The 26,099-nt window shown below is 39.1% G+C and overlaps 1 protein-coding gene across 3 annotated transcripts in view; it reads right to left on the bottom strand.

Moving 5' to 3' along the window:
• ubr3 (ubiquitin protein ligase E3 component n-recognin 3) overlaps positions 1-26,099 on the bottom strand; it is a 181,337-nt gene that overhangs the window by 27,059 nt on the left and 128,179 nt on the right. For all 3 annotated transcript variants that reach the window (XM_055638004.1, XM_055638005.1, XM_055638006.1), the window contains 3 exons: positions 18,663-18,748; positions 2,670-2,775; positions 1,150-1,250 (listed from right to left, as the gene is read on the bottom strand). In XM_055638004.1, the coding sequence (XP_055493979.1) occupies positions 1,150-1,250; positions 2,670-2,775; positions 18,663-18,748 (293 nt within the window). The remainder of the gene's footprint in view (positions 1-1,149; positions 1,251-2,669; positions 2,776-18,662; positions 18,749-26,099) is intronic.

Here is a 26,099-nt window from a genome sequence, read left to right as displayed (position 1 = left end):
GCCCAACAAAATTAGGAGAACCTCCGCGATAACAATACACGCACAGTTATAGAGGATAGACAGTTTGTGCTCTGTAATTACACTCTCGGCATGTCTGGAGACGGTGTCTTAATGTTTAAACTTTTTATTTGCTCAGAATCTATTTCGTACATGCTTGTTTTCCATCAACTGCGTCTGCACCCCTCCCCCACTCCTTCCAACAATTGCACTACCGGCACCAACAATTGTTCTGACCTCCATCAAGAAGTCCTTCCTGTAATAAAAGACTTAATTTGCAGCTGTGTCTCTGATCCATCTTCTTTCACAGGATGAACAATGTCATGGCATTTACTTTGGTTTAATCGATGTAGGATTGGAAAAGATACCAATTCTCATCTGACCACTAACAAGACAACGTGAATTCCATGGTTCCAGCTTACAAGTTAAAAAATATGTTGAATTTGCTTCTGCAAAGTGGCAATCCTTTCTTCCAAAAATACTAACTTTATTCTAATTATAAATTCACCATTTGCAGTACAGTGGCTTAAATCAGCTAATAATGTTTCATGGGTGCTTCCAATTTTAATTTACTGTTAAAACAAATAGATATATTAAATTTGATGTATGATCAAAAATCTTTGCAATTTTGCATTCGTCACACGTTCTACACAGCCTGAGGCCATGTGCTGACATTACATGTCGCATCCAGTAAGCATTACTGTAATTATCACTTTTTGTGTACAACCTCTTATTATACATGATTGCTGCAATTGTGACTGCTAAAATTCAATGTAAATTGCTATCTTTATCCCTCAGGCACTGAGCTGAGATTGAAGGATCACACAGATCGCAGTACTGTTAACAAATGAAGGTCATCAAAAGGACTTTACTAATAAATAAAAAGCCTCAATGGCTTTCCAAGCTTTAGCATGCTATGTACAACCAAGCTGATAACAAGGCAAAGGGACAGACAATGCTGATAAGCTCATACTGAAGGTCTTTTTCGTACTGTTTAGTGCAATACATATAAGATAGTATCATTTATTTGCTATACAAGGGTAACCAGTAATTGATTGTTACACTCAAAATGTTATCATATTTTTGTTCATTGCAAAATGCAAGTTTGGTTATTCTATACAAGCAGCATTTTTAGTACAAATTAAAACTTGCCTTTGTGCAATTCTTGTGGCATAGTTAAAACAAGGATCATTAGAAGAGAGGGAACATCTCGGTATAATAATGGCACATCTGGCTTCTCATCATCACATATTCTGAAAGTATAAATTACACAGTTACAAGTATACATGACAGCTGAAGATTTGTTTTTGCAAATTTATCACTGAGAATTTTTTTTTACTTAACCCATTCCAAATGCTATTGACCTTAAACTGTGACCCGAGGACAGTTTCTCTAGAGAATAAAAAGCATAACAGAGTAATTACTTCACATTAAGTTTGGATTTAAAAAAAAGTGTAAAATCAAATCCCTTTACATAACGTAAGCAATTGTAAATAAATGTCACATCAGGTGTAATCCTTTATTCCACTGAATTGTTCTTTGGAATTAAATAAATCTTCACCAGCTTGTAAAAGTTTCTGACAGAATATTCTAGACTGGTTAACTGGAAATGTAACCTTCGTTAGCAGTGAATTCCCAAATTAGTGAATTTGATAAGTATATTTTGGCGAGGTATAAGCTCTCACTAAAAAAAAACCATTGTAGAGATGATATTTGTTCCAAAAAATGTTTTTCAAAGATAATTAATTAGAATATTACATCAATTTTATTGAAGATGTAATGCAGCCAAAGATTTTGTTTACAAATGCAGTGCACCACCGATTTTCTGGATAATAAGGTAAAGAATGAATATGGAGAAGATGCAGAAGAGAGAGACGTGTTGGAGAAGGATGAAAAAACTAAATGGCATAGATATAGAAGGTGGATAGCGAGTTTCGAGGAGGCAAAAAATTAGGAAGGAAGGAAAAGAAGACTTTAGCTGAAATACAGCATGGAAACAAGCCCTTCGGCCCACCGAGCCCTCGTTAACCAGCGATCACCCCATACACCAACAATATCCTACATACAAGGGACAATTTTATAGAAATCAATAAACCTACAAACCTGTACGTCTTTGGAGTGTGGGAGGAAACCGGAGCACCTGGAGATAATCCACACGGTCACAGGGAGAAAGTATAAACTCCATGCAGACAACACCCATAGTCAGGATCGAACCTGCGTCTCTGGCGCTATAAGGCAGCAACTCTACTGCTGCGCCACTGTACCGCCCCATTTTATTGAATCTTTTGCTCTTTATTTTAGAAGAGTGAAAAAGGATAAACAATGCAACAGAACTATTTTAACAACCAAGGATTGTCTGTAGGATAGGAATTGCAGAAAATGTGTGGTATTTTCCAATGCAGAAGAACTACTTCTCTTGGTACTTATGTAACGTTGTCAGCGCCAACACGTGGTGACACTTGTGTACTGCCGAGGTTTTATGCAAAACAAAGCATTTCACTGTACCTAGGTACATGTGACAATAAAGCATCATTCATTCATTCATTCAAAGTACTGTACTTGTAATAGTACAACTTGTTCCCATATTTGAGAATCCTACAGTGAGAAAACTTGAAATGTATTGATTTCATTTTACTTCATTACAACAAATTAGAAAAAAGTGGAGTACTTACCCTGAATCAATAACCTGTGTCAACCGTGTAAGTCGTGCCCAGGGATTGTATGCAGAGTCAATTCTGAAAAGGCGCATATGCATAGCTAGCACATGTAACAACTGGTCTGTAATTTATAAAAAAAGGTTTAAGATGATGTATAAGTATAACACATTCCTACTTCATGTTCTTAAAAACATTAAACAAAACTTTGTTGTACACAATTTTCAGAGGATGAAAAAGCTGTGGCAATATACTTTTTAATAAAGATGTTTATTCAAATTTATGCAAACATATTTAAATGATACATGCATTGGTTAAAACCTGCAAACCTATTCAACAGAGAGTATCAATCCAATGTGTAAGACAGTTGGTAGTAATTGTTACATCATATTTGAGGTCTGATTTCTTGAGGTCTAATCAGACAACATCTGAGCAGAAAACTGATCAGATGACACTTAAAGTTCTGAAATTTTTCTGTGGTTTCGATACTAAGTTTGGTCATCTGTTTGAGAAAAAACCTTTAACTTTATTCCTTTATGTGTGGAACTTCCAAGAACCCTATTGCTAAACATAAATCCCTGTCCAATGTGTGCACAAAGTAGTATTAATAACACTTGTATCCTTTTATATAAACAACATTTAGCATCTTTTCCATAGAGATCCTTTCTACATTTTAGATTGAACATATGCACAAGCGTGCGCGCACACACACACACACACACGATTCATTTTGGCAGCACATTTCACAAATAAAAGCAAAGTGAAATTGTATTGTATTTAAACATTTAGAAGTCACAATTTATCCCTTATCAATTCGTTTTATGTTAGTAGGAGAGCTTTTAACCATAAATCATACAGTTCTGCCACCATACAAGGCAATATATATTTTATTAAATCATCAGCTAACATGCAATGATCCCTTCAGGAACAGTATAGCATTTTCCTCCATATAGGTCATATGCATTCTATGATTCTATTTCCTCTAGACATCCATTCAGAATCTCCACAAACAATTCAAATAGGATTATGGAACTGGTGCTTTTAATTGTTAGGTACTATTAATGTAATACCAAAACTTAATTAACAAAAAACTGGAGACATTGAGTCATGGCCGTGCAGTTGGCACTGTACCCTTGACATCAATGTGTAAAGTCATAACTGCCAAGTTCTCTTTGCCCATGTGGATAAATATTAAGAATTCATCAAATTAAAGTGTTTTAATCTGGGGATTTTATTTTATTTGCAGTTTTCAGCAGATAGAACAAATTAATGTTTTATAAGTTCTCAAACTGCAGTTTAGACTCAACACTAACCTATGAGAATTATAATTGCACTTATGTAATTGGTTGCACTCCATTCAAAGTGACTCTTGGATCATCATTAAGAGTTGGGAACCTTGAATCCGTACCAAATAGAAAAAAAATCAGTCCTAAAAATGTCAACAAATTTACCATTGGCCATTTTGGGGGAATAGGGAATTATAGATTAGCATGTGAAGATTCATTTTAATTGAACTCCTAAATAGACCAGTTTTAATGTAATTTAAATTATGCAGATAAATTGTCCAAGTAAATTTCCATAGCATTTTAAAGGCCTTGAGTATTTCACATAAAAGTATATGAAACACTACAAAATGTAATCCAAATGTAAACAATTCTCCACAATTTGCCTCTATCCACTGATTTTCCAGCACCCTTGGTTACAAAGCCCTGCTGGATTACTGGGCCAACAGAGGACAAGGCCTCCGAGAGAAGTTGAATGGTACTGGAACGGTCCAATTATGAGCCTGTCCCACTTAGGCAATTTTTCAGGCGACTGCCGGCTTCCTTCACCAGCCCGTTATGCAGGCGGGGGACAGGGCAAATGGGAGGAGTGCTGTCTGATGAAATTCACATGGTGCAAAGCCAAGGTTGGCGCTGTAATTAAGACGGCTAAAACACAGTGTACGGTAAGGGCTTTAAAAGAGGGGGAGGAGAGGGGAGGAGAGAGGGGGAGAAAGAGGGAGAAGGAGTGGAGACAACGTTTAAAAAGTCAGAGATGCACGGCTGTGAAGTTCGGTGGACATTTAACATTTCCGGTCAGTTATATTTGGTTCTGAAAACTATTGCTTATGTTTTTTTCCCCAATGAGCCAATGAAATTCACCAATCAGCACCTGCTACAACCTATGAGAACCTTCGACCTCCTGGCAACCCACTAGGACCTCCTGGCGACCCACCTACGGCACGAGATTTCTCACTACTCTCCATGGCGGCTTTAGTCTGGTCACCATGTCGAAAAATTAGCGGCGACCATAATGAGGCCACGGCTAGTTCCCAGAATGCAGGAAATCCTCACGACCATGAAGGCTACCACCCGGCAACCACCCACGCCCATGTGGCGCCCGCATAGCTTCCTGCAGTCGTGTAAAAGGTCGCCTAAGTGGGACAGGCCCATTAGGATTTGGGAGGGCCCAAAACAATAGCCCACAAAGTCAGCCTTGGAAGCTAACTATGGGAACAGATCAACTGGAGTTCAAGAGTCCTGGTCGCAGGCGACAAATTTGACTTGCCAATCGGATGTCTGGCCACAGAAGTCCTGATGATATCGGCTGCCTCACCCAGCCTCGGCGCCACATTTTCTGGGGGACTTCCGAGGGGGGGGGGGGGGGGGGGGATGGGATTGGATTTCAGTTCTCAGTTGTGCTCTCAGTTGCCAGAAAATTGGCAGTGGACCCGTATATAGATTTACAAGGTCGGATGTCTAATTTGCAGTATTAGCAAAGTGCATAGCTGCTTGGTGGCAATGGGAACTAACTACCCTTGCTGTTGGAATAACATGAAGAGTACAACTTTGGATATATTCAAAAATATTCAAGAAGTTCAGGACATGTATTCTTTCACATGACTTTAAATTGTCGATCTGGTCCTGCCCACAAAATAAAAGTCAAGCACCATTGGTTTCAATGAGTCATTCTTAGAATTTTAGAGTTAGAAAAGGGCATCTTTTGACTTGCTTTGGAAAAAAAGGAGCAGGAGCGGAACCCTCAAGGCACCCCCCATCTACTACTTGATGAAATAGGCTGAAAGCATTGAGAACTAAACTCAGCCATATTTAGCTCCAGCAAAATAAACTACTGGAGGAATGGTGGGTCAGGCAGCATCTGCAGACGCATATGCAGTGGCAGGATGGCTGACTTTTCAGGTCAAGTCTCTGCATTAGCATCCTATGCAGCATCTCAATCCAAAACATGGACCATCCTGCCTCCACAGATGCTGTCTGACCCACCATGTTCCTCCATCAGTTTGGTTATGCTGTAGATTACAACATCCTTTGTCTCAAATGTTTCCATATTTAGCTACACCCTGATTTTACATGGAACAAAATAAACATCACCAGTCAAGCAAATTAAAATAATTGAGTTTAAAACGCTGCCATGAAAAAATCCGAGTATGCCATTTTAGGATTAGAATGAGTAATAGCTACTGAGATTATCCTTTTAGACTTAATGACTTTGGCTTTGTTGGGGTGCGCCAAAGCTATTGTTAGTTAAATATGGCCTTGCTGGTTAGTGCATGCTATAACTTGTCCAATGGTTTTCATCTTGGGCAAGTAAGAGAGAAGATTAGGAACTGTGATATTGTCACAAATTTGGACTGCGCATTAGTGAATGGGCAACAGGTGAACAGTGGCAGATTTGTCCTTCAAAACTTACCCCGACTATCATTTACGGAAAATCTATTATTCCCATCTACATCACCAGCACTATTCCCCCAACTCCTCAAGAGCGCATGCTGTTTCTTCTGCGCCTGCTTCAACATAGACGTTGAGTACTCATATATCGATTGATTAAGTGACGAAAAACAGTAGTTACTTGGATGGAATGCTATTTATTGTCATTCAAACCTAGGTTTGAACAAAATTTCATTTCTACAGTTTTTTACATCACAAAAAAACTCCGACCAACACTTAACACAGTTTACATAAACATCCATCACAGTGAATCTCCAACACCTCCTCACTGTGATGGAAGGCAAATTCTTTATCTCTTCCCTTTGTTCTTCTCCCGCGGTTCAGCAGTCCAACTGTAGCTTCGCGGCGAACTGGGGCTCCAATGTTAAAGCCCCCGGCGGGCGATGGTAAGTCCTGTGGCCGTTTAAGCCACGCGGGGCGATGTTAGGCCCCGCTCCGTGTACTTTAAACCCCGCGATTCCAGCGGGAGAAGTTGCAGTTGCGGAGCTCGGAAAAGCGGTCTCCCACCAGGGACCTGCGAGCTCCCGAAGTTCCTGCCCACTGGGCCTGCGGCCGGAGCCTCCGAACTCCAAAGTCAGGTCGCAGCCGAGCGCCACCACAGCTCTTCCCGCTCCGAAGACGGCCAGCTCCGCGATTTCAGATCCGCAGGCTCCACGATTGGAGCCCTCAAGTTAGTCCCCGGCCGGAGGCCGCCGCCGGCTCCTCGATGTTAGGCCCAACGACATCCGAGACCCGCACAGGGAAAAAGTCGGGTCCCCGCACAGGAAAGAGATTAAACGGTTTCCCCCACAGGCCACCCCCCACATATACACAGCTAAACTAAATAATAAAAACTAGCTCAAGACATACATTTAACAAGACAAAAAACAATTTTAAAGGCAGACGACTGTAGCTATCAGATGTTTTCTTGTCCTGGTGGATATTTTTGTTTTTTTGTTTTGGTCACTATTCTCTCGTGGAATCATTATAAATAAGCAACTAGAAACAAATATCTTTATTTTAATACAACGGTGGACATTTATATTCTTGAGAAATTAATAATTCAAATTTAAACAACGTTGTCTAAGTAGCTGAAGTTTTAAATATTTGACGACTCCAAATAATTAAGTCAAGGAATTCCAAGAAGGCTATAGGACACAATGTACAGAATATTCACAATTCTTCAATCCTTTTGCCTCACACGTTCCGGCCTTTGTCCAGCCATTTGACTATCACCCCCCCCCCCCCCCCCCCCCCCCCCACCTGTACCCCCCTATTACCTGCCAGACTTTGTCCTGCCCCTCCTCTCTTCCAGCCTTCTTCCCCACCCCCATCAGAAGGGATTCACACCACAAAATGTCACCTATCCATTTTCTCCAGATATGTCGCTTTCCAAAATCATGTTAAATCGCTTCCGAAATATGTAAAAATCTCAGCGTATTTGCGTCTGGTTTTCGAGAAAATACGTTTCAAAGGCAAAATGACACACACCCACAGACACACACACACAGAGTTTTAAAAGTATATAGATAGATGTGTACATTATTTGAAAATCCATGTCTAATTCAGAAATTTAGGGTTTAGGGCAAGTTTAATACTCAGTCTTAAACTTTCCAGGTGAGGATTGCCCTATTAAACTGATGCAATAAGTTATTTGGGAAAATTTGACAGGAAAGTCCAACGTTTGACATGCAACAACATGCAACATCAATTTGAGCAGTTTAGGACGGCCTCGCCAGAAGGAAATTGCTCAAGAACAGTTATAATTCTCTGCACTTATTTAAAAAAGTTAATCAAAGAAAAACAAATTGGCTAATTCAGGGTAACTTACTCTGTACATTTGTGTACTTTGCATTATGGATTTTCTTTTTGGGATGGATAGCTAATTGTATCCAACGTGTAGGAAATAACTACAGATGTTGGTTTAAATCAAAGGCAGACACAAAATGCAGGAGTAACTCAGCGGGACAGGCAGCATCTCTGGAGAGAAGGAATGGGTGCCGTTTCGGGCCGATACCCTTCTTCTCGACCCGAATCGTCACCTATTCCTTCTCTCCAGAGATGCTGCCTGTCCCGCTGAGTTACTCCAGCATTTTGTGTCTAATCGTATCCAATACCAGGTGTGGTTTATATGGACATAGGAAATATAAGAGTACACTTTGTGGCGCTTCAAATGCCTGGATTAGGAGGTATTAGCTATAGGGAGAGGTTGAACAAACTTGGATTATTTTCTCTAGAAATCTGGAGGTAGCGGGAAGACCTGATAGAAGTATTTAAAATTACGAGGGCATAAATAGGGTGGACAGTCAGAATCTTTTTCCCCAGGATTGAAAAAATTAAAATACTAGAAGGCAAAGCTTTAAGGTGAGAGAGACAAAGTTTAAAGGAGATGTACAGGGCAAGTATCTATTGATTTATTAATGTAATAATAATATAATAAAAATAATACAACACAGAGCATAGCAAGTCCTTAGAATGTGCTGCTTAAGGTGATGGTTGAGGCAGATATGAGTGGCATGAAGGAGACTTTTGAATAGGCATATGGAGAGATTTGGATTATGCGCAGATAGATAGATTTGCACTTGGCATGTCTGCCACAGACATTGTTGCCCAAAGGGCCTGTTCTTGTGCTGTACTGTTCTATGTTCCATGTGATAAACCTAATCCATCAAATATGACACAGCACCTGATCCTATGACTCATCTGCTTTCCTACGCAATACCTGCCCACAACTGAACAAAAACACTCAAACCTGTTACTAAAGGCTGACTTGGCATCCATGGAATTATAATAGCCAATATAATAAAGGAGAATCAAACAAAAAAAAACAATTGAATAGAATTATTAGGTTTCATCTGAGAAAATGCACTGTAATGGTTATAGATCTAATATCAACCCAGTGACATTCACTGTAAGCAGAAATATAATATTCATTTTGCAACATTTGTGAACATTATTTCATTTATATTCAAGTACTCAAGAGCACATTTGCTTTAACTCAAAAGTTAATTAAACTGATTTCACTAGTAAATGCTCAAGAGATATCATCCACATTTTCAGTATCTGCTGTTAGAAAAGGAACGGATGCCAAATAATTTCATCCTCATTTACTCTGTATTCAGGATGCAGGTGACAGCAATCAATTGCAGTGCAATCTCGATCTTCAATTATTTTAAAAGCTGCTGGAGATAATTACAAGCCTGAGGCATGAGCTGTCAGATGACATCCAGACAACTCTGGTGTCAAAAGAGTAGCATTCATATAATGACAGGCAATCATATTGATATTCTAGTTAAATTATAATTTGTCTTAATATTCGCCAAGAACAATTCAGACCTTCCAACAAATACAAGAAAAATACAATATCCTTCACATTTTTAATCCATGCTTTGAAAGAAGCATATTTGCAGAGTGCTAATCAAGGGCGCCACATTGATTCCAAATTCTCAGTTTTCTTGGCCCAGAAAAACAAGGCAATCAAACGTGATTAACGTTAAATGGTTTTCATTCATAAGGTTAGCTATTTTCTTTGGGGAATTTAACCAATGATCTGCCGTAAAATACCTTATTTCAATATGAAAATAACCAATCTGTACACATGACACTCAAATAACTTAAATCCTAATCGAGATGATTTGTATACAGATCCTCCTCAGCCCCTACAATACACAAAATGATGTTAATTGTTTTGTATAATTTCCTATTCTGCTAAAATCCTCCCCCCCCCCTCCAAAAAAAAACCATGACATTACTGGGTTGCACACAAATCACTTAAAATAACAAACATCCACAAATTTTTTTTCCTGTTTTATTGTGAATGTAATGAATTGTTGATGATCGTTTCCTAATGCGTCACTTGGTGTCGTTCTGCAAATTCTCAGTCCCAAAAGAAGCCAAACAAATGAGGCAATGGCTTGGCATGGTCAATTATTATAGACCTTGGATCCCTAACATAGCTCTAGAAACCAAAGAGCTAACCCTATACCAGCAAGGAGGGTGAATTTAAACTAACCAAGAAAGCACAGGAGGCCTTTGAAAACTTGAAGAGATCATTGATGCAAGCTCCGGTGTTGGGAAGACCATTGTACGACAGACCTTTCCAGCTCTACTGCACTATTTTATCCGAGTGTGCAACCTCCGTTCTGACTCAAAAACATGGTGATATACATAGACCAGTTACCCATTACTCTTCTAAATTAGATCCTGTAGCCAGGGGGCACTCACTTTGCATTCAAATTGTAACTGCTATATATCCAAGAAATTGTTCAATTGCAGGAGGAAGCTACTGAAAGGGATAAAGAACGATGGAGACAGCTTGGATGTGTACTGGATTGTATGACTGGATTATGGACCACTCCAGCAGGGTAAACTTGCATGACAGATTCTATGGCAGTATGGGTTATAGAATGTATGTATTATGCAACCCATTGTGGTGCAAGAGCAGCAGGAGACACTTTTGGCTACTTGGTGGCATCTAAAATTCCAAACTTTAGCTCAGAACGTAAGTAGTAATTGCCTGGTCTGCCAGAAATACAATCCAGGGAAAGGAATGGGATGCGAAGAAGGAAAAACACCATTACCTATGAGTCAGTTTGAGACACTACAGATGGACTATATCGAATTAGAAAGGTGCCAGGGTTATAAATATGTACTTGTCATAGTCGATGTATTCAGCCGGTGGATCGAAGCTTACCCAACCCTTGATAATAAAGCGGCTACTGTTGTCAAGGTGTTAATGAGAGAAATTGTCCCTAGATTTGGCATCCCTATTTGACTTAGTTCAGATAATGGTCCACACTTTATTGGACAAATCAATAAAGAATTTTGTGAACAGCTGGGGATCCAGAAGCAATTGCACTGTGCTTATCGACCACAGGCTGCTGGACTTGTAGAAAGGGAAAATCAGACTCTTAAAACTTAAATTAGCTAAATTAAAGGCGGAGACTGGACATGGTTGGATTAAATTACTCGCCATAGCTTTATTTCAGATGAGAGCCACGCCTGTAGGGAAATATAGACTGAGTCCAGCTGAAATTGTTTATGGTAAACCCTTACGATCACCTTGAAATCAGAATGCAATGAAGATAATTAACTTCCATCATATGACTGCAGAGATGACCAACTACATTCTAGCTTTGACCAGAGCATTGAGGGACTCACACTGTAGAGTACGAGCAGCCTATAATGAGATGCCTTTGTCAGCAGCTTCAACTAAAGTGAAACCTGGAGACTATGCCCTTATTAAGAATTGGGTAAGGAAAGGATTAGAAGTTACCAGGTTCTCCTAACTACCCCAACAGCAGTGAAAGTAGATGGAAGGAATGCATGTGTAAATCTCCACCACTGTAAGAGTATCAGTGGAAATAGGGACTGCTAACTTACTTTATTCCAGGTTATCTTTGAAACTTCATACTCTACTATGGATCAAGCACAGATGAATTATCAAGATGGATGGAGGGGATTTGCGCCCATGAAAATTTAGGAGGTGAAGACTCATCAGACGGAAATCATGAAGCTACGCCCATGAAAACTCGGGAAGCTTGATGAAATACTGGGAAAATACATCAGCATCTTTTTGTTAAGATATCTGTTAGAATGAAGCAGTCACTATTGTATTCTGGTTATCATTAATGAAATGTTATCATATGATAAAAGGGAGGAATGTTAATAATTGGCCAAAATAGCGATATATAAAATGGAGGACCTTTGCATCTGCAAACCCTGCTGGACCTCTTGTCTGTGAAAAGTTGCAGGCTGTGGATTGGCGCCAGTTGGTCTGGACCCTAGATTGATATGCAGAATAAGGAAAGATCCAGATGTCCTCTCTATTGTTAAAATGTATGAGGACTTAACAGAGAAACCCAAAGGTGTTGCAGATGCATTAGCATGATTGGCTGGCTGCTGAAGAATTCTACATACTGTTAATAATGTTGCAAGATGTTTGTGTTACTGTTTGATGATTGGCTGAAGTGTGAAGCCTTGTTTGAATTGTTTATACTCCCCAGGAAAATGTTGCATTACTTGATTGATTGACTTCCTTCCAAAAGCTTCTATAGAAACATTGTAATGGGATGCTTTGTAATTGGGTTGGGGAACTGTCAATAACACCTTAATGTAATCGATATCTGTGATTGGTTTGTAGGGGTACCACCCCCATGTAGATTTGCCCCACGGGGTTCGATGACCTATAAAAGGTAAATCCCGCGAGGTTCGTTATTGATCTTCTGGAGGAGTGCATGGGACTGCGTAACCTTTTGGAAGTATATGCTTGCACAAGGCTGAAGGGCTTGGACAAGCAGAGGCAGGGATTCATCCCGCAGTGTGGCTAGGTATCATATCGGGAATTCGTTATTGTTTCATAAAATAAAAGTTTAGTGGTCCAGTGCTTGACTGTGTTTTACTGAACTAGACTAAGGGGGCTAGCTCTAGGAGCATAATTACACATGTTCTTGAACAGTTTCTCATAACTTGATCAAATGTTTACTTAATACAAGGGAAATAAAAAATCAGGAAGAGTTCCCTCAATACTTTCCCTCTTGTAACCTTTGGCTTACAAAGAATTGTAAAGAGTCTGAAAGATACTGCATTTCCTTTGTACAAGTTGGGAGGTCTGAATTGTACTTGAAGAATATTAAGCCAAATAATAATTTCCCTTAAATATCAATATGAATCTGGATGTAAAATATCACAGGAAAGGCCAGCTCCACCAAGAGTTATGATAAATGGAGAATTTACTTTACTGATTCTTTACTTCTTCTGTATCAGAATCCTATGATGCAGTCTTAAAACATTTTTGACTTTTTGCCTATACTGTACTAATTTTTTCAAACCATGTCTTTGAGTATTTTATATCCCAGAATTGAAGATGCTAAAGTAGCTACTCATGCCTTTTAAAATAGATTTACTGGGCTCAATATAGAGCCATAATTTACTCAATAATGTAAACAAACCAAAACATTGGTGGGATTATAGGGACCAAGTGCAAAATATTTGTCACCAAAAAGTGTAATATTCTAGCATTAGAGCTTGTTTCATATCTCAACAGTTCAGCAAGTTACTGAATTACTGGTGCACTACTTTGCAATGACAATACTATCTACAATATAGGAATCTACAATATAAGAAGCCATTTAGACCATTGTTCTTTGGTTGCACCGCTGTTACAGTGACTCAAAACTAATCTTGCATCAAGAATTTCTCCTAACTTTCCTCTTAAGCTCTCTAGTGGCAGTTTTAAATTGATGATTCAGTAAACTGACTCTAATTCATGTCTCTCCCTATTCCACCTATCAAAATATTATACTTTTTTTTTAATCTTCAGCAAATATCCTCACCCTTCCCATCATTTCTCATATCTATTGTTTCCCATTTCTTGCATTATCCTGGAGAAACGAGAATGGGACAAAGAACAAGGAACTATTGTTCACTTCATCACTTTTAGATAAAATACTTGAAACCATCATCGGAGAACACAAAAAGAGAGGCATGAAAAGAGGTGGAGTAACACAGGCCGATATTCCCAGCAATTTTGCAAAAGTAAAAGGTATAACTAGGAAGAAAGTGACAGGTGGTGTGTATCATTAGGAAATGTGAAATTATCCTTGGTGAGTTGAATGGAAAACCAAAACTGTTTCTTCAAAATGTTCTAATCCATTCACAGGACAGGCAATTCAAATCAATATTCATATTCTCTCAAGGGCCAACATTCCCAGTACTAAGCTCATAAAAAATGTTGAATTAGCTTCAAAGTTTGGTTCATACCTTTCACATGCCCAACACTCGACTCCAAAAGCAGGTACGTTTCTCCCTGCTCCGTCACAAAAGATTTCCAGGAGGGCCCAGAAAATGCTTCAAGGATATTCTCAAGGTCTTTTTAAAAAACTGTTAGAGCTATTACGTGGCCTGGGCAAGTGTTGGAACCACGGTCCAGGCAAGTGTTGGGGAGCATTGGAATAGAGATCTGGGTTGGTGGAAATTGTAAACAACTCCAGAGAACTGGATGCCAAACCATCTCTTCTCCGGCGACCCCCGGCAAGGAATTGGAAATCCTATGGTTTGGCATCCAGTTCTCTTGAGTTGTTTATAATTTCCACCAACCCAGATCTCTATCCCAATACTCCCCAACACATGCCTGGACCCTGGCTCCAACATTCCCCGATCACTTGCCTAGACTGTCTGAACTGTATTGCCTTCCACTACAGTGAAGAATGCTGCGGTGGATGTCTGTGTTGAATTATGTTGTGTATTATGTCCTTTTTATTGTAACACTGCATGGTAAATTCATTTCACTGCACCTCATGGTGCATGTGACAAATAAATTTGAACCTTTGAACCTTTGAAATAAATGTGCAGCAGATTACTGGAGTTTTACTGCTTCCACTTTAAATAGGAAATGCAAACAAACTATTAGTCATACAATTAGCTACATTTTTAAGATGAATTTATAGTTATAAATTTAACAAATGATGAATTCACTCAATCCTACACTTTTTGTTTACTAAACTATATACTGGATCATCATCTTCTTGGTGTCACTAGAATGCACTGAAATGTGGACATTAAATTTAATAAATATCATGTCTAAATATCCAGTGGACCGAGTTAAATATTTTATTTAAATATTGTCCTGCATATAACGAACTCAACTGCAGAAATCTGTTATGATTCCTTCCTAAAGGACTCCATACTGGTGCCTCTATTTTCAGTGTTATAACATATTTTTCCCTTGACCTCAGCAGAATTTTAAGTTAAATGTTTTTACATTGTGGATCTGAAGTGGAATAAAACAGCTTGTCAAATAAATATTAATTGCTTGTAGAGGCAAGTCTAAAACTAGAACCATAAATTTATTTAGAATAGGGAATAATAGATGATTAAATTAACTGGGAAGATGCACCAATGGCACATTTCAACAGGATTTTGGAAAATTAACAAGGAACAATTCCCCATTATTTGTAATAATGTATATAAAAAGGCATTTCAATTATAAATTCCCATTTGTGGTCTGGGACTAGTGGAGTTCTGCAGGGAACCAGAGATGGGACCTCTGTTGTTTGTGACATATATAGATACCTTGGACATAAACATTATGGGTTGGTTATTAAGTTTGTGGATGTCACTCAGATTGCTGAGGTTGCAGTTGATGAGGAAAGCTGTCAAAGTATATATTGTGATATAGATCAACTATATTAATGAGCAGAAAAATGGCAGATGGAATTTAACCCAAGTACGAGGTGCTGCACTTTGCGAGGTCGAATGCAATGCGAAAATGTACAATTAATGGCAAGACCCTCAACAGCATTAATGTAGAGGGATCTTGACATCTTGGCCATAACTTCCTTGTTAGAAGATCGTGCAGTTCTGGTTGCCCCAAGGCAGGAAGGTTGTGAAGACTTTGGAAAGTGTGCAGAGGTTATTTAGCAGAATAATGCCTGGGTTTGGGGACATTAAGTACAGGGAGAGGTTGAACAATCTTGGATTGTTTTCTGTGGAACATCGGAGGTTGAGGGGAGAACCGATAGATGTATATAAAATTATGAGAGGCATAGTAGACAGTCAGAATCGTTTTTCCAGTCGGGAAATATCAAATACTAGTAGGCATAGTTTTAACATCAGAGGGGCATATTTCACAGAGGGTGGTGAGTGTCTAGAATGCATTGCCGGGGTGGTAGTTGAGGCTGATACTATAGTGGCATTTAAGATATTTTTGGATAGGCATACAGATATGCAGGGAATGGAGGGATATAGGTTGTATGCAGGAAGATAGGAGTTGGTCTTAGCATCAAGTTCGGCACAAACCTTGTGGGCCAAGGCCCTTTCCCCTGCTGCAATGTTCTATGCTCTTTGTATATTCCCTTAACTGATGAAGAACTAAAAACAATCATGAAAACCTTGCAGTTTTACAAATGCAGTGTTTATCCCTGGAATAACCATTCATTTGCTTGACTCCAATATTTTATTTATCAGAAGGTTAGAAGATACAAGCCAGTTTTTTGCACCTCAGTTTACTTTGTCCTGAAGATAAACTAGGAATAAATGGAGCAACTCCATATATTTTCAGAACAAAATGTAATAACATCAAAGATTCTGATAAGCCTATTCCGAGTATTGTATTTTATAAATATAGAGTAGAAAACAAGGTCAGCCAGGATTTGAGTATAGGAGCAGGGAGGTTCTACTGCAGTTGTACAGGTTCTTGGTGAGACCACACCTGGAGTATTGCGTACAGTTTTGGTCTCCAAATCTGAGGAAGGACATTATTGCCATAGAGGGAGTACAGAGAAGGTTCACCAGACTGATTCCTGGGATGTCAGGACTGTCTTATGAAGAAAGACTGGATAGACTTGGTTTATACTCTCTAGAATTTAGGAGATTGAGAGGGGATCTTATAGAAACTTACAAAATTCTTAAGGGGTTGGACAGGCTAGATGCAGGAAGATTGCTCCCGATGTTGGGGAAGTCCAGGACAAGGGGTCACAGCTTAAGGATAAGGGGGAAATCCTTTAAAACCGAGATGAGAAGAACTTTTTTCACACAGAGAGTGGTGAATCTCTGGAACTCTCTGCCACAGAGGGTAGTCGAGGACAGTTCATTGGCTATATTTAAGAGGGAGTTAGATGTGGCCCTTGTGGCTAAGGGGATCAGAGGGTATGGAGAGAAGGCAGGTACGGGATACTGAGTTGGATGATCAGCCATGATCATATTGAATGGCGGTGCAGGCTCGAAGGGCCGAATGGCCTACTCCTGCACCTAATTTCTATGTTTCTATAAAGTAGTGAAAAGGACAAGAATTATTTTAAAAATTGCTATAAATAACCACAATCCTGCTGGCAGGATTTCTCCAATGACTTCAGTGTCAGTCTGAAGGAGGATCCAGGCCCGAAACGCCATCTATCCATGTTCCCTATTGACCTGCTGAGTTACTCCAGCACTTTGTGTCTCTTTTTGAATTTTGTACCAACTACCCAACCTCAAACATTGCCAGTTGTCAAAGATTTAAGAGATTGTATCAAAGGCATCCATAATTATTTTAAAACATAATCAAATAATTTTTAAAAACTTGCTAAAACATAAAAAACACTGAACAACACTGAAGCAATTAAAAACATTTTTCCTCTTTGCGTTACCAATTAAAACCATAGAGGTGTGAATCTTGCAGAGATTTAACGAGAAATAGGAGCCTATTTCCCTGCTCATCATTCAAAATTTTTAAAGTTGAGGAGTTACTTCCATTTAAATGATTAAATGGCAGATATTTGACCATCCCTGTTTAATGTAAGGGGAGCACATACGCTAATCATTCCAGGATCAGTGGAAGTTATTCAAAACCACTGTCAAGGGCAAAGTTATTTTTCACTTTGAGAAGCATCGATAATAAAAGGGACAGAACGGGAGATTTAGAACTCATGGGTCAACATAAATATTTCTATAACTATTTTATTTGATTCTCCCCAGGCGGATATCTTGAATATCTCCGAGATTTACTGACTGGTGTTTAGATCATGGCTGATTTTAACTATCCAAAATCAGCATTCAATAGAATCGTATATTGTCAAATCCCATCTCAAAACATTTTGCAAACAGCTATCATTTATAGCAGTCGCTTATGCTGCAAAAAAGGATCAAATTGTAACTTTCAACATAAAAAATAGTCATCACAAATTTTAAAGAATTAATTGTAAAGTGAGATATGCCATAAATACATTATGACATAACAGAAAAAGGGGGAAATCCTTAAACATTTTACAGTGAACTAAACAGAATAAACAGGACTCATGCAGCAGGCTTTTTGCAGGTTGGTACCCCTGGCTGCTTTGCTTCTATTGCCACTGTACAAATTGAGCTTCCTTAATGAAATATGCGCTCAAAGGATGTTTGTTCAGACTTCGGGCACTTAGCAATTTCTATCACTGCTTGAGACCAAATAAGATTTTTATTTTCCTCGAAAGATGAACAGGATTGCAGAAAGTGTGATTTGAATAATAATGCAGAATGCCAATAAAAGAAAATTAACTTATTCAAGATTCTTTCAGCCCTTTCAGCAAGCCACGATTGATGCATGTATATTCCAGTTTTAAGAGCTTAGGCTGCTATGCCAATTTTTCTAAAACCATTGTTAGCTTCTACAGTTTTATAGGCTGCAATTATCTGAAGGATTATCCTCAAGCAATGTTCACAATGAAATGCCTGGTTAAATACCACTACATGAGAGAAAGAAAAAGAGTAGTAGCTAGAGTACACAGGCAGCGGTAATAATTGGTATTTAACAGAAGCATTACAATTATATAATGTTTGCACTTACTTAAACAGGATCTTTTGGAAGTAGCACTTGCTCCTCCTAGACACAGATTTCCTCCTCGATGAACCAATTCCAGTTCCAAATTCAACCTGTTGCATTAAATTTAAATGTGTTTATAATTTCTGCATATAAAATACTTCACTGACTTTTATAAGCAAGAAGAATATACAGAAATATATACTTTTATTTGGATGAAAACTAAGAAAAATTATCTTCTGCCTGTCGGGTTTCTGCTTAAAAGTTCTAACAAGAACAAAAGCATCTGCGCTGGCAGCTGCAGAAAGCAATCCCCTGGTTATTACCACAGTTTCAAATCCTCTATGTTGCTCAGAATAATGCAATTGAACATTGATTTTTTTTACATAGGACCATCTGTTTTCTGCTGATAAGAGGTTTTGTACAACAACAGAATTTTCCACTGTTCACTATTCACCGAACCTCTAACATCCTAACAATGATGGAAACAGAGACAGAAGATTTCAAACCCATTGGCAGGTGGGAGCGGAAAGCATGATGTTTCCATTCAACTTGGGAATATACGTGAATTTCAGTATGTTGAATTTATCTACAAATGTAAGTATGTGCGTTTTTCTTTGACTGAAGAAGTTTTAAAACAACATTCTTTTCAGATCAGTGTTAAACCACCTTATGAAAACTATCTCACAGTATTTTAAAAAAGCTGCAGTTTGCATATTTTGGGAGGGTTATTACACATAAACTATTGTGGTTGAAGGCAAATGTTAATATAATCCTATCAATTAATAGAGGCACAAACTGAAATGTGCTTTGAAAGTTATTAGAACTAAAAAGACCCATGTAGCAATAAATGCAAAAAAAATGTATACATTAATGAATAATTTCATCAATTAATTTTGTTTGTTTGTAAAATGGGTGGAAAGCGAATGACACAAGATGCCTGCGGAGCTTTAAAAAAAGTAAATAAATGGCATTCTTCAATACAGCTCGTTATACAGAAACAAGATGATCCTCTGACATGCCGATTATGGGATGGATCTGGCACCAGCCCACATTATATTCCATTTTTGCCAGTGATCAGGAAAGTTTCTGTTTTGCAAAGTTGAATACGATCAATGCAAACTTAAAATCTCTTTTTGGTTGCCATCGTTATATTGTGAAATTGCCGTTAACTTGGCATATTCCTCATGGATTAATTAACAGAAATCACAGATGCAGCAAGTGATTCAACATGGCTTTACAGGTAGATCTTTTTTTTTCTATCCGGTTTACAGGATCTGGAGGGGATCACGACAGAAGCCTTCTCATGGCGATCCCCGGAAACGACGACACGATGCAATCTGTGACGCGTCAGGCAACCAATTCTGGCAACATTCTAGGACGTACATGGTAAATGGTAGGGAATTGAAGAATACAGTTGAACAGAGGGATCTGGGTATAACCGTGCATAGTTCCTTGAAGGTGGAATCTCATATAGATAGGGTGGTAAAGAAAGCTTTTGGTATGCTAGCCTTTATAAATCAGAGCATGGAGTATAGAAGTTGGGATGTAATGTTAAAATTGTACAAGGCATTGGTGAGACCAAATCTGGAGTATGGTGTACAATTTTGGTCGCCCAATTATAGGAAGGATGTCAACAAAATAGAGAGAGTACAGAGGAGATTTACTAGAATGTTGCCTGGGTTTCAACAACTAAGTTACAGAGATAGGTTGAATAAGTTAGGTCTTTATTCTCTGGAGCGCAGAAGGTTAAGGGGGGACCTGATAGAGTTCTTTAAAATGATGAGAGGGATAGACAGAGTTGATGTGGACAAGCTTCTCCCTTTGAGAATAGGGAAGATTCAAACAAGAGGACATGACTTCAGAATTAAGGGACAGAAGTTTAGGGGTAATATGAGGGGGAACTTCTTTACTCAGAGAGTGGTAGCGGTGTGGAATGAGCTTCCAGTGGAAGTGGTGGAGGCAGGTTCATTGGTATCATTTAAAAATAAATTGGATAGGCATATGGATGAGAAGGGAATGGAGGGTTATGGTATGAGTGCAGGCAGGTGGGACTAAGGGGAAAAGAAAATTGTTCGGCACGGACTTGTAGGGCCGAGATGGCCTGTTTCCGTGCTGTAATTGTTATATGGTTATATGGTTAACATGTTGGACGACGACAGCGAGCTATACGTCATCTGACACAGGAACTGGACATCGCTATGAAACCACTGTTTATTGCCCATCACTTCTTGCCCTTGAGATGGCTGTGGTATCGCGCCTCCTGAGCTACTGGTGTTTCTGGTGAGGGTACTCTCATAGTGCTTTTGGGTAGGGTGCTCTGATATTTAGACCCAGTAATAACAGAAGGACCAGAGATACACCAGACAGTGTACAATTTTGGCATGCATCTCATGTCTTCGCCCTACTTGGTGATTGTGGTTATGTTTTCGAGTAGTGCAGTTAAATAAGCCAATTTGACTGCAACGCATTTTTAGATAGCACACATTGCCTCGCCTCCACTGTGTGCCAGTGGGGAACGGAATTTGGTTGTGGTGAATTGGGAGCTAATCAAGTGGCTGCTTAATCAGTCCATATATTAATGTGTCCAGATCTCGCTGCATACACAAACTATTTCTAATTGATTGCAAAAGGAATTGAATATTTATCACCCATCAGCTGATGAAGCCACCAACAGAATTAAAGTTAAATCACTACAAATAATTCATGCCATAAATTATCCTAATAAATTTGCCGCATTGTTTCAAGCCTCATTACCGCTAGATTTGGCAAACTTAGCCAAAATTGTGGCTCAGTAAACTATTCATCCCTTTAAAACCCAAGTCAAATCAATCACCTGCTTCTTAATCTTCTGAATCGAAGTGCTAGATTTACTTTATATCTGTCTCTTCCGCTTCATGCCATATCTAATTAAACCCCAATCACTTAAATGGGGCCAACCATATTTTTACACAATGTGTGTAGGAAAGAACCGCAGATGCTGGTTTAAATCGAAGGTAGACACAGAATGCTGGAGTAACAGCGGGACAGGCAGTATCTCTGGAAAGAAGGAATGGGTGACGTTTCGGGTCAATACCCTTCTTCAGACTGAAGGAGGGTATCTGAAGAAGTATCTGAAGAGACTATCTGAAGAAGGGTATCGACCCGAAACGTCACCCATTCCTTCTCTCCAGAGATGCTGCCTGTCCCACTGGGTTACTCCAGCATTCTGCGTCTATCTTTTTAAACAAAGTTAATAGTTTCATTTTGCGACCTATTTGAATGAGTTATTGAATATAATTTTAAATAAATTTTAAATTTCTTCATGTTTAATTGTTTACAATAGTTTTAATTGATCAATGGGAATATTTAAGAATAATGAAACAAGCCATTGACTTTTCAACCTATTACATTTTGTTTAGTACTAAAATGGTCAGAGGGTGGTAAGGGGTTGCAGGGCCACATATGACATTGTGAGCCTTAGTCACCACTCTTGACCCCACTGTCCATGGAATGCAAGGGAACCAAATTCTCACAAATCTTTTGAGAATCATGCAGCTGCAGAATTTTAGTGTCACAGCTACCACTGGCAGCAAGAAGGCCCACGCACAATCCAGCCCGTTAACTTTGCACATATAATTCTTGGAGTCATAGAACTCTATATCGCAGAAAAAGCCCCTCAGCCCACTACATCCATGCTGACTTTTTGCCTGGTCCGTAATCTTTTATGCCTCGCCTATTCAAATGCCTGTCTAAATATCTCTTAAACATCGTGAATGTTATTCCACTATCTCCTTTAATAGCAAATACTGGATATCAAACTCTCTGTGTAAAAAGATTTCCCCTAAAACCTCCTTTAAAATTCCTTTCTCTCACCTTAAACCTCTGCCCTCGTTTTCATACTCCTACCATGAAGCTTGCATCATTTTCAGGACTGACGATGACAGCGAGGTCAACATTTGTAACAAGATGGACACGAAAAGATGAAGACCTTGACAAGATGATTCTGACTCTCTCCCCGATGGCACTTATAATTTAATATTTCTCCATCAGATCAACTCCTTTGATCCACGGAAAACAAGCCCATCCTATCCAATCGTCCCTCCTAAACAACCATCCCTCAGGTGGGGAGTCCCCTTTACACACTCTCCAGCACAGAATATCCTTCCGATGGTGTGGCAACCATGGAGTGTTGCAAATCACATCATATCCCAATTTTCACGTTCTATACGCTGACCTATGAATGCAAGCATACTTTATGCCTGTTTCACCACCCTACTGGTATTGCCACTTTCAGAATTATGGATTTGAACACCAAGGTCCCTCTATTATCAACTTCCCTTAGCACCAAATTATTTATTGTAGGTGTCCTACTCGCATTTGATTTTCCAAAATGTATCACCAGGGATTCAATTCCATATGCCAACACTCCAGCCAACTTTCCAAATGATCTATATCTTGTTATAGCCTCAGACAATCTTCCTTGCTATCCACAATTCCATCAATTTCCATGTTATCTGCAAATGTATTAATCATTCCTCCTCTATACACATCCAAGTCACTGGTATATATATATCACAAACAACAAGGGTTGCTGCATTAATCCTTGGATGCAATTTTTTTCTCTGCAAAGAATCCCATTCATCAAGAAATGAATCTGGCCCAAAATTACCATCTACTTGGTTAACATTTAAATAGATATACATAATTATTTCGAACACGAGTAGAAAGTTTCAAAATTCATGTTCAGCCACTTGGATGGATGGCCTGTGAGTCTAAGTAACATGAGTTTCTCCTGCATTTTGTGTCTATCTTCGGTTTAGACCAGAATCTGCAGTTCCTTCCTAAACATACAAACGTAGAAAATAGGTGCAGGTGTAGGCCATTCGGCCCTTCGAGCCTGCACTGCCATTCAATATGATCATGGCTGATCATCCAACTCAGTATCCTGTACCTGCCTTCTCTGCATAACCCCCGATCCCTTTAGCCACAAGGGCCACATCTAACTCCCTCTTAAATAAAGCCAATGAACTGGCCTCAACTACCTTCTGTGGCAGAGAATTCCAGAGATTCACCACTCTCTGTGTGAAAAACGTTTTCCTCATCTTGGTCCTAAAGGATTTCCCCCTTATCCTTAAACTGTGACCCCTTGTTCTGGACTTCCCCAACATGGGGAACAATCTTCCTGCATCTAGCCTGTCCAACCCCCTAAGAATTTTGTAAGTTTCTATAAGATCCCCCCTCAATCTTCTAAATTCTAGCGAGTACAAGCCAAGTCTATCCAGTCTTTCTTCATATGAAAGTTCTGACATCCCAGGAATCAGTCTGGTGAACCTTCTCTGTACTCCCTCTATGGCAAGAATGTCTTTCCTCAGATTAGGAGACCAAAACTGTACGCAATACTCCAGGTGTGGTCTCACCAAGACCCTGTACAACTGCAGTAGAACCTCCCTACTCCTATATTCAAATCCTTTTGTTATGAATGCTAACATACCATTCACTTTCTTCACTGCATAAAACATAAAAGCAAGATTTACAAGCTCAAGGGCCAGAAGTAAAAGCAATGGGAATGCCATATTATGCATGTTGAAATCATGACCAGTTTTCAAGCTGAGAGAGATGTGAAACAGCAAAATAAATTTCATGCGAAACATTAATGTAGACCTACCAAATCTTGCCACAATATCCTGAACATGCACCTCACCATATATTTACCACATTTTCTGTCAACATGGGAAGCCACTTTAGCTGATTGGCAGCTTTCTGAATAATCACTTCCCCTGAACTCACTTCCTCAGCAAACTATTCTCCCCACTTGTACTTCAACTCTCCTACACACCAGGATCAATTTACAGTGGCCAATTAACCTATCAACCCATATACTTGGGGCATGGGAGGAAACGGGATCTCCGTTCAAAATCCACATGGTTAAAGGGAAAGCGTACAAATTTTATGAAGACCGCACAAGAGATCAGAATGAAACATAGATTGCTGGAGCTGAAGGCAACAATTGTACTGGCTGCATCACCTGTTTGTGTTAAAAACAGTAGCAAACCAATTGCACTCAAATATTAAGGCAAATGTAATTTATTTTTTAAAGTAAAGAAATATGAAGCAAAGGTCAGATCATATTTGTCGTATACTGACAAAGGCAGCAGTATTGCAAGAAATATATTACTGCTAATTTTATACAGCACATGAACCGCAGGTCATTTTTTTTGGCAAATAAATAAGCCTGAAAAAAAAACTTTTAATTTGTTTGTATGTTTTTCTTAGCTGTTCAAGTGAATGCCAACTGAACGTAAAAACCAGAGGTAAAAATGTAACTGCCCTGTGCAAAATATTTAAAGGAAAATGTAACTACCATGTAACTGCAAAATCCCTAAATTAACACAAACTAAAACTAGAATGCTGCTTTCACAGGTCAATGCCAGAGCATTTTTTAAACTAGCCATAAATTTGTACCTTATATTTTAACAGTGCATCATATCATTCTTCAAAGATTACACATTTAAAACAAACGGCATGAGCATTTGAAGAGGGATCACATTTTGAATCAGTGACGTCCCATCAATGCATCAGTGATCTTTGAGCTCAGTTTTTATTTCTGGGGAACGCTGCATTATGGAAAGCTTATGCAAAATACTCAAAGAAAGCTTAAAAAACCCGCAAATAAATTGTCTAGGCCCCCCCTATGCTGCCCTCACCCTTCACCTAACTTGCTGAAAGAAATTCTGCAGCTTCTATCTCACTTTTCCAGAAGCCACCGTGTGCCAGAGTGACCTTTATATTTTTGATTCAGCTGAGCCTCATCACTTCCATAAAGCCTGAGCTCTCACCAAAGATTTACAATCGTCTTAATACCCATTACTTTCCAGTGAAAGATCTCCAAGATCATAAAATGAAAGCCTGAAAATGAGGCACAGGAGGTGGAAGAAGAAAAAGTGACAAATCATTCATGAAGTAACAACAAAATAACTTTCACAAAGGTTTTTCTCAAGCCACGGCCAAGCCAACAACTTAAAACAAGGGGAACAGTGCCCCAGAACTATATGATACCGCATCACTTCTTCATGGAAGTCAATAATGACAAATACGATCTATGGTAGAAAAATTATGGTTTCCACAATCTTGAAGCCCTCAACCTTGGTGATGGAGTTTCCAAGGATCTTTCAGAGAAACAGAGGCAAGTAACTGCATTGCATTTTGTCAACGATACACACTGCATCCTTTGCACAGTGGTGGTGGGCATAAATGTTTTAGATGGTGGATAGGATATCAGTTAAGCAGGCTGCTTTGTCCTGATGGTGTTAGGTCAAAGTCCACTGATGATGAAATACCATTTGGATACCATGTGGCTGCTGCATAACCAGCTTATGATTTGCTGTCAGGGCCTAGAAATTCTGACTTCCGACTTGATTCTGCTCTCAGGGCCAGTCACTGGTGACCCCAGGATGTTGATGGTGGGGAACTCATCGATGCTAA

Source organism: Leucoraja erinacea, chromosome 7, assembly GCF_028641065.1.
Source record: "Leucoraja erinacea ecotype New England chromosome 7, Leri_hhj_1, whole genome shotgun sequence".
NCBI classification, from domain to species: Eukaryota; Metazoa; Chordata; class Chondrichthyes; order Rajiformes; family Rajidae; genus Leucoraja; species Leucoraja erinaceus.
The sequence above is the reverse complement of the archived record's forward strand: the minus strand, read 5'-3'. Positions and strand labels throughout refer to the sequence as shown.